Genomic DNA, 12,648 nt, shown 5'->3' with positions numbered 1-12,648 from the left:
TGAGAACTGCAGTTCCCAAGGCTGCCTTCACAAAGGCTCTCCCTTTAAAAGAAAAAGAAATATTCAGTATTAAATAGAGTAAAAAAAAAAAAAGCTTTCAAAAACCTTTGTCTAGGTTCCTGGAGCCACAAAACGTTTGAGTAAAAGAAAGCAGATCATTTATTTTTTTTAAGCTAAATTCTAAATTGACAAATTTGGTGGGCCCGTCCTTCCCAAAATGTTTTGGCATCATAACATCACAGTAGGAGATCCAACTCAACTCAGTTGAAAGATTTAAATAAAATTAAACATGGGTGCATTTTGTGGAAGCCACAAAAAACTCTGGGGGCTGGATACACCCCATAGAGCACGGTTATCCATCACTAGTTTCAGTAGATTGTAGTTATGCATGGGAATTGAGGGGGAGAGGATGGAGGTAGTTATGACCACACTAAAATATTCCTGTCCAATGCTCCTGCCTTGCCAGGTATTGATTTTGCATGAGGAATTCATGACCCCAGCAGGCAAAAAGAGAATCTGTGAAAACCCCAGCAGTGTAATATATATATAGCCTATCTATATTAATTGATTACATTATGAAACATCACCAACAATGTTTCAGAGTAGTTGCCATGGGTGTTTGATGATAACAGTGACAGCCATTATTTCAGAGGCACAGATGAAGCTGCAGGGGAACGGGGCAGTTGGGGGCCGCTTACTCCAAATTGCTTTGGAGTTCATGCATTTATTGTTTCACGAGATCTACTGGCTGCTATTTTCAGAAATTGAAGGAAACCTTGTCCATGCCTTCGCTTCCTTTCCTTCTGTTAACATCTGTAGTAGATTGCTTGTAACAGCAGGAAACCATAGGAAAGACATATTCTATGTCTCTCATCTGTCAAGGTGAATGAACATCAAGATGTTTTCCCTTTCCCCAACCAGGTGCCATTTATTTATTTATAAACCACACTTTCATATAATATATCACAAAGCAGGATATGGAATAAAAACACAGCAGTGAGAGCTGGTTGGCAAAGAATTCCAGATTTGAAAAGGTCTGTCTGAATAATACGGTTTTCAGAAGGTATCTAAAAACAGGGATGACTCCTGCCCAACTCCTTTAGACAAGATGCTCCACAGAGCAGGGCCAGCCACACTAAAGCCTTGGACTCTGGTAATTGCACTCTGCTCTTGTATTGCAATGTGCTGTTCAGCAGTTCCAAAATGCAACAGCTAGATTACTGGTTGGGGTTCAGTTTTGGTCCCATATATCCCCTCTGCTAAAATAGCCGCACTGGTTGCCAGTTTGTTTCTGGGCTCAATTCAAGGTGCTCGCTCACATTGATGTTCAAAGCCCTAAATGACTCAGGCCCCAAATACCTGAAAGACCATTTTCTTCCCTACAGACCCTCTCAGGTGATTGGTACAGTGGTGCCCCGCTAGACGAAAATAATTCGTCCTGCGAAAATTTTCGTCTAGCGGGTTTTTCGTCTAGCGAAGCGGCAATGACAGCCGCGCTCCGCTAAAAAAAAAAAAAAAAAAAAAAAGACGAAAATTTTTCGTCTTGCGAAGCAGCCCCATAGACTTTTTCGTCTTGCAGGGCAGCTTCCGCTAGACAAATGCCGTTCGTCTAGCGAGTTTTTCGTCTAGCGAGGCATTCGTCTAGCGGGGCACCACTGTATGTTCTTCCACCTTCAAAAGCTTAGAGGGGTGGTGACCCTGGAAAGGGCATTCTCTGTGGCAGCCCTTAAGCAGTGGAACTCGCTCCCTGCAAAGGTGCATCTGGTAACTTTATTATACAGATTCCCTGGCTTTTGATGCTTGTGCTGTATATCTTTAGGACCCACTGTATTTGTAAGTTGCTCTAAGCTGTTTTTAATATTGCATTGTTATGTTGTGTTTTAATATTGTAACCTGTCCTGAGACCTTAGGGTGAAGGATGGGTAACAAATGTAGCAGTAGCAGCAGCAGCAGCAGCAGTAGTAGTAGTAGTAGTACCGTGTTTCTCCTAAAATAAGACATAGCCATAAAATAAGCCATAGCAGGATTTCTATGCATTTGCGAAATATAAGCCGTTCCCCGAAAATAAGCCATACCCCGAAAATAAGCCATAGTGACGCAGCACCTCCCATTAAAACAGCCTGGAGAGGCGTGGCTATTCAGCGTACCAATGTGACACGGTTAAAATAAGACATCCCCTGAAAATAAGCCATACTGTTTTGTTGAGGGGAAAAAAATATAAGACGGTGTCTTATTTTAGGAGAAACACGGTAGTAAGGCCAGCCAAACCTCAGGGGCACCTGGGGCCACCAGAAGTACCCCATCAGAAGACCTCGGCGATCGAGGCAGAGCATGAGGAATCAGGAGATCCTCAAGGTCCCTCGGGCCCAAGTTATTTAGGGCTTTCTGAATTAGCACTTGAACCTGGTCCAGTAGCAGATTGGTAACCAGTGCAACTCTTTCAGACAGTGTAGTAACATGTTGCCAGCAGCCTGCTCTTGTGAAAAAGTTTGGCTGCTGCATTCTGCACTACCTGAACATATTTTAAAGCTAAAACAATGCAAAATAGACGCTAGTGGCAAAAGCCTACCAGAACAAAAATGTATTCAATTGTTTCCAGAAAGTGTAGATAGTGCGTACCTATTGTATCAAAAGGAATGCTATTCCACAGAATGAGAGAGCCACTCTGAAAGCCCTGCTCAGTGTTACTGCAGATAAACGTCCAGGAGAAACTTTCCTACAGACCATGGGGATCTACTGGTATACAAGGGTTAAGGCAGTCTCAAGTAACCTGTTCCCGATCTTATATGCCAGTACCAACACCAGCCTGGTAGCACATTGGCAGCCAGTGAAAATCCAACAAGCAAGGTGCTGTATGCTGACGGTAGTTTGCCCCACAAGCAACCTAGCTGCTGTAGTCTCACGCCGTTCTTATTGCAGTAATCCCAACCATTGAACTCAGGGAAGGTGCTTACTTCTGAATAGACGTCCATACGGTTGTGCTGTAAATAAACATATTTCTAGGGCTTATCCTTTCTGGTCTTCAAGCAGCTGCCTTTACAGATTAAACAGACTCCTGACTTTGATGAAGGAATAGATTTTTCCCTCCTAAATTGCCCTGGTTCCAGTTTATTTTTCTAAGAGCAGCGTTTTGTTCAGACTAATTTGCTTATTGCTCATAATTTTGAAATCTATATTTTGCTGAACAAAGGATGCAGGGATTGGAAAATTAGTCAACACAATCTTGGTGTAGGAACGCCTTCTGGTCCAATCTTTATAAGACTAGTTCCCCAAAGCTGTTTCACCTAAGAAGTGATTTACTGATTTCATAGTGGTTTCAAGCTTGTACAGTATTGTGTGTTTTGGGGAAGACTTGGCTTCACCTCATTCTTTCAGCATTCTGCTGTGGTAATTTAAAAACGGATGTATAAGGCAGTATGGGGCCCAAGCAAAGTTTTAACAGGGATGTGATGTGTGCAGACACAATTGCTGACTGGACTGTGCCCTTGGGTGCGTGCTGTGTGCTTGAGGACTTCACATCATTAGATTGCATATTTTATCTCTCGATAATGCTTGGATTTCACAAAGCATCACTCTTAATTTACACCTTGATCTATTTATACAAAATACCATAGAAACCAGTGCCTGCTTGCATAGACTGTGCTGTTTTTCTATTAATATTTCAGCTCTGTGTGGGTATGAATAATTTAGTTCAGTGTGCTAGTTTTAAAATCTGAGCAACTAGCTTCCCACAGTTCTTCTGAACAAACATAACTTTGTGGCCGCAAAGCAGTAAATATGCAGGCTATCATAGTCAGGTGAATATTTTAGTTTCCTTGTTACATCCATGTTCTGTGTTTTCTCCAAGGAACACAAAATGGAATGCATCATTCTACCCCTCCCTATTTTATCCTCACAACAACATGAGCTAGTTTAAGCTGAGACAAGTTGACTTGACCCAAGGTCACCCCTTGAGCTTCATGGCTGCCTGCATGGGGACTCAAACCCTGTTGTCTCAGGTTCTAGTCCGATGCTGTATCCACTACTTCAACACACTGAATCTGAGGATAGATTTTTAAGAAAGAAAAGCAATTGGGATGAATTGGCAACTTACCATTTTGTCCTTTTATCAGTTGAGAGTCCAAGGAAAATCTACAAGTGAAGAGGACTAAAGCCATATGCTGTGAGGAACATAAGCAATCTTGCCCTTGCCCTTGCTCTGGCTTGTTGAGCGCATTGTAAAATTTATTAGTTTGCCCTTTCTCACTTGAATACTGGTTGGTTCCATTCCGCTGTAAACATTTCCCTTGCTGGTCAGGAGCCAAAGATGTCATCTGCAGAACTCTCTCTGTCTAAATGCTTTTTAAAGCCAAATGGGCCAAATCAGTTGAGTCTGGATGGTGCTGAGTGTCTGTAACAGAGATTTATTTGCTTTGATTCATTGCTCTTAAAAGCTTGGGTTATTGTGTATGCCGAAAGAAGACTTGGTGTGAAGCCTTTTAAGTACCTTGGTCAAGCAGGGCATAACAATTAGCTCTGGTATGGGGTAGTTTTGTTTTTGTTTGGGTAAATGCTGGGATGGGTAAATGAATTCATCAGTTGGCAGTTTTGATAGGTGAGTGGAGCCTGCCCACCTGTCAATCACGTGAAGTCATTATGACTCCATGTGACCCATTTTTCCTTTGTAGTGCAGCAAGCCACATGGAAGGAAAATCCAATATCAGCCAAGCAGGACTTGAATTTACTGCCAGTCAGCTGATAGACGCTGACTTCAAGCTGTGCTTTCTGTAGGAGTGTGCTGTGCTGCTGAGAGTTCTCCAAGGTGGGCTTGCTCTGCCTGCCTGTCAGCTGATCAGTGGTGTCAGCTCTTGTTGATGCACAATCAGGAGCATTCTTTTAAGGATCTAAATTGGGCACTGGCAGCTGCATCTCTGCTTGCCCCTCGGACAGGTGGGTGTGGTTTAGGGAAAACAGCCCAGTGGGCCAAATTGGGACCTATGCTGGGCCTAATTATGCCCATGGCCCATTTATCATGGAATACATTGATATCTTTTTTTCCTCCTGCCTCCTTTGCAAGCCTGACAGCATTTTCTCTAGCTGAAACTGCTAATTGCTTTGTGAAAAGGTATTGTTATGCTCTGAGCTTACATGAGGTTTGCATTCTTTCCAGACCCATTATCCCATCCTGATTTTAATCTCTGCATCAAAACTGGCCAGACTGTCTTTAGGCTTTATTCTGCAACACTACACTCAGTTTCCTAAAATTGTAAGCTTGGGTTCTGTAATAGATGCCAGAGAATTATAGCCATGCAGCTTTTCATAGCTCTTGCCATGAGTGGCATTAGCTGTCCCTTTTATTGTGCTGTAAGGCTCATGAAGCTAAGGTCGCACATGCTAATTTTACAGTGCAGAGCAGAAACATCCATGTGTGGCCAGATCATGGAATGCATACTAGCTAACAGAAAGACAGGACTTTGAACTGTGTTTGCAGAGTTTATAGGCTAAAATTCTCTGCAGGTTTCCTACTTTAGTCCCTGAAATGACCCATTTCTTCAGTATTTTTTGTATAATTGTCACCAAGGCAAAATACATAGGGCTAGGTAAGATATAAAACCTTTTAGTCTCTTGCACAATCTCAAACTTGTTAAATTTTTCCTACCAGAAATAGTACGTAATCCTCTGATACTGCATGTGTGCTCAAAGTTAGGAAACTTGCTGCTGATCTGCTTTTTTAAATACCTTTTGCTAAATCTTTGCTCTTGTAATTAAACCTTTTGGTCTTTAAAACAACGGTGCAGATGTGTCACGTAATCTGCGTAGCCTCCTGCAGATAATGTGTAACTCGTGCTCTTCCCCTTCCTGTACATAACATGCACTAGCTTGCTCACACTTCAAATGTGAAAGCAGATGTCAGAGCTGCTCTCGATACCCTCACGTGGGCTGCCAGCAGCAGGCTGATCTTGAAAAAGCAATCAGGACTTCACACCATGTGTCACCTAATGAATCTTTTAGGGCAGGCTGCTGTCTCCCCAAAGTGGGTGGAAAGCACTGCAACTAAAAGGGGGATTAGGCCATCTGCTGTTTAAATCCAATCCAAACCTGTTAGTTACCCGCACCATCTTTGGTGGAAATGTTTGGGAGTAACATCAATATTATTTCAATATTTTCCTGTTCATGCAATACTCATGTGTAAAGGGCAAGTGTGGCGAAGGGGACCTTCAGGCCACACATTTAACACAACCCCCGAAGTCATGCTGCTGCTCTTCCAGTTCCCGCCATTGTCCTGTTGAGCATAATGTCTGCAGCACGGAGTCTTTTCTGTGCATGGAGCTCCCCATTTGATTTACGATGCAAGACACTAAATCCTGCACAGAGAAAGCTCCTCACTGCAGATGTTATGCTCAACATGGTGCAGATGTCGGAGCAGTTCACTACTGGGGGTGGGGCTAAATGCATGACCCCCATGGCTACTTTTTCCGTGCTTTCCCTCTACATGCAAGTAGCACATGAACAGAGCTTAAGTTTCAGAGTCCTTAAAACAGGCTGTCCTGTTGCATTACAGGCACTGTTATGACTAAAGTGAGCAATAGTCATCTTCAGTCATCTTCATCTGGGTAAAACTTAGCATGGTGTGTCTGTAGAAGGTTTTGTGCATAAAACCCAACCTCACTATTTAATGAGAGATGGAGGTAAGAACACCACGTCCACTGAATGCAGTTCAGAACATCAAATAGCTTTTAATTTATATGTAAAAAATAATACACACACACTCAGACACACATATGTTGACATCAACTCCTAATCAGGAACGGCACACTGACCACTTAATTGCTAGCTTAGTTCAGAGTGAAGGTGAAAAGGAAGAATTTGAGCTGTAGAATCAGCTGTGACATGTTGCTCCAAGTGGAGGCTGAGTTCTTATCAAAAGATGACACCTTCTGTCCAGGCTCTAAAGATCTTTCCCCAAGCCACTGGGAGATCAGATGTCCCAACTCTTCTTCTTTCACACTCTTTGGCCTCATCCACACTTCCGCAATAGATCAGAACATGGGGAAGGGGTGATTGCTCTGACTGAGCGCCAAAGAGGAGTTTTCCAGGGGTGGGGGACAGCACCTGGAAGCCGAAGTGTGGATAAGCCCTTTGTTACCTTTCATTCATTTTAAGTTTTCAGATTTATTAGATTTTTAAAATTTCTTTTATTTTTTGCTGAGGCTTTACTTTCCCTGCCTACATTGCTTTGCCCACTCCAAATTATTTTTCCCGAACATACCTGCAGTTGCTTAGCTGCAGTGCCCAGCTGTTAGGAAACAACAGTTGTATCCCATAAAATCAGACTGCTGTGGTCATACTGTCAATTGACCTGGGAAAATAAAAGACAAAGGAGTACACCCTTATACAAATCCAGAGTGGAGTCACTAAGACCATGGGATGGCACCTTGTATGCATCCTTCTGGCAATTCCTGCAGCCAAGCTGGTGCCAAACGTATTGCTCTGCTTTCCTTTGGACCACATCAGCGAGGCCAAGAGGGGGTTCTTAACATCTGGGCAGCCCAGGACTTCCGCACACACTGCCCTGGCTTTCACCTCAGGCAGGTTACTTGGAAGAGTTTGGATTTGATATCCCGCTTTTCACTACCCGAAGGAGTCTCAAAGCGGCTCACATTCTCCTTTCCCTTCCTCCCCCACAACAAACACTCTGTGAGGTGAGTGGGGCTGAGAGACTTCAGAGAATTGTGACTTGCCCAAGGTCACCCAGCAGCTGCATGTGGAGGAGTGGAGACACGAACCCGGTTCCCCAGATAACGAGTCTACCGCTCTTAACCACTACACTACACCACACTGGCTCCACACTTGGGTGCTACTAACGCAGCAGTTTGACTTCACCCCTGAATATGCACTCCATTGTCTGTTGAGACAGACAGATGCCACAACAATAGTCTCTGGTGGGCACACTTTCACATACGCAGTTTATTTTTAACACAGATCTTTTGTAGTGTGTGTGTCACAGCCTTTTTCCTGTTTATGAAATACAGTTGACCTTTAGCCATATTATGATAATATTCCATGACCTTAATAAAAATGAAATATTGCCGTAAGATCTAGTAAGCTAGAGCAGTCTTCCTGAAATCTAGTGCCCTCTAGATGATTTTGGACTCCAACTCCCTATCAGTCCCAGCCAGCATGACTAGTGGTCAGGGATGATGGGAGTTCGGGTCTATCCACAACTGGAGGATTTCAGGCCAGGGGGAGCAGGCTTAGAGGCTCGTACTGTGCTTCTACATTCTGCTTTGGCAAGGAGGGTTGCAGAGAGCCTGCTCTGACTTTCGTTTTAATTCCTTCCATCTTTGCCATCACCTTTGCCATTTATATGTAAATGACTAATTGAGGTCTTCCATCCCTGGTAACTTCATATACTTCATAGTTGCTAGTTTGCTTTCATTATTGCTTGGCATCCTTTTTGCATGTCTGCGCCTTCTTCAGAGGACAGTTTGGAGGGGTCACTAAATGACTGAGAAAGACTGACCAGGTGGCTTTCAGAGAGAGAAGCAGATACCATGTATTAATATGGAGAAGCAATTTCCATATAAATTAGTGAAATTTACATGCAGCTAAATAGGTTTTGGGCCAGGCATAACTCACAATGCACTATTTGGGTAAATTTCAGTAACTCAAGCTGATGTTTCCATCTTAAGAGGCCTTTTTGTTTCCTAATAATGGCTGTTAACCCTACCTGCTGTTCCCCACTGCTATATACATAGCTGTCAACCCTCCCTACTGTTTCCCAATGCTATAATAAGGGAATTTCCCGCAAAAAAGGGAAAAAGTTGTTTTCCTCTATACAGTGTTACCTCGGGTTACAAACACCTCAGGTTACAAACTCTGCTAACCCGGAAGTAGTACCTTGGGTTAAGAACTTTACCTCAGGATGAGAATATACCGTATATACGCGAGTATAAGCCGACGCAAATATAAGCCGAGGCACCTAATTTGACCACAAAAAACTGGGAAAACTTATTGACTTAAGTATAAGCCGAGGGTGGGAAATGCAGCAGCTACTGGTAAATTTCAAAAATAAAAATAAATACCAATAAAAGGCTTGGAAAGAAAGGGTCTCTTACAGGGAGGGCTCAGGGGGTAAGGGGGCATATTGTGGGTACATTTCAGGGGGCAAGGGGAATATTCTGGAATGGATTAAGGGGGAAGGGGGCAGATTCTGGGAAGGTTTCAGGGTGGGTGGGGTATATTTAGGGAGGGCATCAAGGGCAAGGGGGCATATTCTGGGAAAGTTTCAGGGTGGGCAGTTTCTAGGGTGGGCAGAGCTGGGATGGGCAGGGGTTAAGAGGGAAGGCTTGGAAAGAAAGGGTCTCTTTACAGGGAGGGCTCAGGGGGAGGGGGCATATTCAGGGAGGAATTAAGGGGGGATTCTGGAATGGATTAAGGGGAAGGGGGCAGATTCTGGGAAGGTTTCAGGGGTGGTTGGGGCATATTTAGGGAGGGCATGAGAGGCAAGGGGGCATATTCTGGAAAAGTTTCAGGGTGGGCAGTTTCTAGGGTGGCCAGAGCTGGGATGGGGGCAGTTTCTAGGGTGGGCAGAGCTGGGATGGGCAGGGGTTAAGAGGGAAGGCTTGGAAAGAAAGGGTCTCTTTACAGGGAGGGCTCAGGGGGAGGGGGCATATTCAGGGAGGAATTAAGGGGGGAGATTCTGGAATGGATTAAGGGGGAAGGGGGTTGATTCTGGGAAGGTTTCAGGGGTGGTTGGGGCATATTTAGGGAGGGCATCAAGGGCAAGGGGGCATATTCTGGGAAAGTTTCAGGGTGGGTAGTTCTAGGGTGGGCAGAGCTGGGATGGGGGAAGGGGTTAAGAGGGAAGGCTTGGAAAGAAAGGGTCTCTTTACAGGGAGGGCTCAGGGGGAGGGGGCATATTCAGGGAGGAATTAAGGGAGCAGATTCTGGGAAGGTTTCAGGGGTTGATAGTTTCAGGGTGGGCAGTTTCTATGGCGGACTGAGCTGGGATGGGATGGGGGAAAAAGCAACAGGCTCTCTGGGGCTGAGCCGGCTCGCGTGCCTGCTCTGCCCCCTTCGCTACCTCTGTTCCCCTTCGGGGAGAAGGGACGGGGGGGGGAGGAGGAGGAGGCGATCCTCGCACAGAGCAGTGACTGCTCTGTGCAAGGCATAGGAGAGGAAAAGCATCGAGGAGCACTTTCTCCCCACTTTTCCCTCCCTGATGCGTTGTGCAGAGCAGGCACAGGATCATAGAGTCTCAGCGCAGTTTCTACAGTGGGCAGAGCTGGGATGGGCAGGGGTAGAGCAGGCACAGGATCATAGAGTCTCAGCGTAGTTTCTACAGTGAGCAGAGCTGGGATGGGCAGGGGTAGAGCAGGCACAGGATCATAGAGTCTCAGCGCAGTTTCTACAGTGGGCAGAGCTGGGATGGGCAGGGGTAGAGCAGGCACAGGATCATAGAGTCTCAGCGCAGTTTCTACAGTGGGCAGAGCTGGGATGGGCAGGGTAGAGCAGGCACAGGATCATAGAGTCTCAGCGCAGTTTCTACAGTGGGCAGAGCTGGGATGGGCAGGGGTTAAGAGGGAAGGCTTGGAAAGAAAGGGTCTCTTTACAGGGAGGGCTCAGGGGGAGGGGGCATATTCAGGGAGGAATTAAGGGAGCAGATTCTGGGAAGGTTTCAGGGGTGGGTAGTTTCAGGGTGGGCAGTTTCTATGGGGGACTGAGCTGGGATGGGATGGGGGCAAAAGCAACAGGCTCTCTGGGGCTGAGCCGGCTCGCGCGCCTGCTCGATACTTGTGAACTTGTCCTGCTCCCGCTGCCCCCGTCGCTACCTCTGTTCCCCTTCGGGGAGAAGGGACGGGAGGAGGAGGAGGAGGCGATCCTCGCACAGAGCAGGCACAGGACGAGGGATCAGAGAGCAGGCACAGATGGGGGATCGGCAGGGCAGGGGAGACAAGCAGCAAGAAAGGATCCCTTTCTTGCCGCTTGTCCCTTTGCAGCCTCACGCTTCACCTGAGTATAAGCCGAGGGCGGCTTTTTCAGCCCAAAAAATGGGCTGAAAAAGTCGGCTTATACTCACGTATATACGGTAAATCGCGCGGTGACAGTGGGAGGTCCCATTAGCTAAAGTGGTACCTCAGGTGAAGAATGGTTTCAGGTTAAGAATGGACCTCCAGAATGAATTAAGTTCGTAACCAGAGGTACCACTGTAATCGCTATCTGTTTTACAAGAGTCCCGTGAGTTCCGATTAGGGCTTGGGATAGATTAGAATACCTGCCAGTGTCTGTCAGTTCAGTGCATCCATTGCTGAGCTTTTTCTATTGTGACACTGGCTATGTGGAATTATCTTCCTTGAGAGATCCAGCTGGCACCTTTGCCATGCAAGTTCTACCAGCCACTGTAAATGTTTGGTTTTTTAAAAGCATTTATTGAATTGTGCCTGTGTTTTTTTTTAAAGGTTTTTATTGATAAAACGAAACATGGACAGAATAAAACATATACCCTCCCCCTCCACAACTTGCCAGTGGTAATATGTATGTTTCATTATCATCTCTTTTTTAGTTGACACAGGAAAAGCAGTGTTCCAACTTGCTTTAGTGTAACCATTTTAAAACTCTTTTTTATTATTATTTGTAAGTCACCTTGAGTGCTCCATGTCTAAACAGGAAACATGTTTCCTCAGTGATTAATAAGCCTGTTGCTGGGGGCTCACTGCTTCCTAGCCAAGATGGCTCCTTAGGGCTTGTTTTCTCTAAAAGCCAGGTGGGCTATTTGTTTTTTTTTCCTGTAGGAGCATGACATCGAGACATCTTGTGGAGTTGTTCATGTCACTATGCGGGGCACCCCAAAAGGAAACAGGCCCGCCATCCTCACATACCATGATATTGGCCTAAACCGTAAGTCCCCTTTATTTCTAGGTAAGCAGACCTATGCAATTTTTGGTTTGCAAATTCAGCAACTATATTCTTACTGATGACTTTAAGGACAAGAGAGAACCATGGCACACATTCAGTTCCAACCTTTCTTTCTTTCTTTCTTGTTTGTTGTGGCCATAGTTCAAAACATGAGCCTAAAGTCAAAATGGAGCAGTGCTTTCACACTTGGTCATTCCCAGCATTTTTCTTACAGATAAGTCCTGCTTCAATGCTTTTTTCAACTTTGAAGACATGCAGGAAATCACCCAGCACTTTGCTGTGTGCCATGTTGACGCACCAGGACAGCAAGAAGGGGCTCCCCCTTTCCCCTCTGGGTAAGTGCAGTAGCATCTCTCTGATCTCTTTCCCTTGGGCTGCCTGCGCCAGGTTTTAAGACCAGTCACTAGGTCCTGTTGTATGGCATGTTGATAAGACACATCAGAAAGATTGAGACGAGGCTTTTTCAGTGGCGACACCCTATTTGTGCAATTCCCTCCCCTGGGGAAAACAAAGAAAGCCTGGCTCTAAAGAGAATTCTTCAATCCAAATTTCATTAACTGCTGCATTGTAGTTTAATTGTTACTCTCATTTTTTATGTGGTCTCTGTTTTGTAGTTTTCTTTAGTACTTCTGCTATATAATGTTGTAAAGGTAAAGGTACCCCTGACTGTTAGGTCCAGTCACAGACGACTCTGGGGTTGTGGCGCTCATCTTGCTTTACTGGCCGAGGGAGCCGGCATACAGCTCCCGG

At 45.3% G+C, this 12,648-nt stretch overlaps 1 protein-coding gene across 3 annotated transcripts in view; it reads left to right on the top strand.

The window, feature by feature from the left end:
- Positions 1 to 12,648, top strand: part of NDRG3 (NDRG family member 3) — a 51,025-nt gene that overhangs the window by 24,442 nt on the left and 13,935 nt on the right. For all 3 annotated transcript variants that reach the window (XM_033153225.1, XM_033153224.1, XM_033153226.1), the window contains 2 exons: positions 11,775 to 11,880; positions 12,113 to 12,233. In XM_033153225.1, coding sequence (XP_033009116.1) covers positions 11,775 to 11,880; positions 12,113 to 12,233 — 227 coding nt within the window. The remainder of the gene's footprint in view (positions 1 to 11,774; positions 11,881 to 12,112; positions 12,234 to 12,648) is intronic.

This window comes from Lacerta agilis, chromosome 6, assembly GCF_009819535.1.
Source record: "Lacerta agilis isolate rLacAgi1 chromosome 6, rLacAgi1.pri, whole genome shotgun sequence".
In the NCBI taxonomy this organism is placed as follows: Eukaryota; Metazoa; Chordata; class Lepidosauria; order Squamata; family Lacertidae; genus Lacerta; species Lacerta agilis.
The sequence above is the reverse complement of the archived record's forward strand: the minus strand, read 5'-3'. Positions and strand labels throughout refer to the sequence as shown.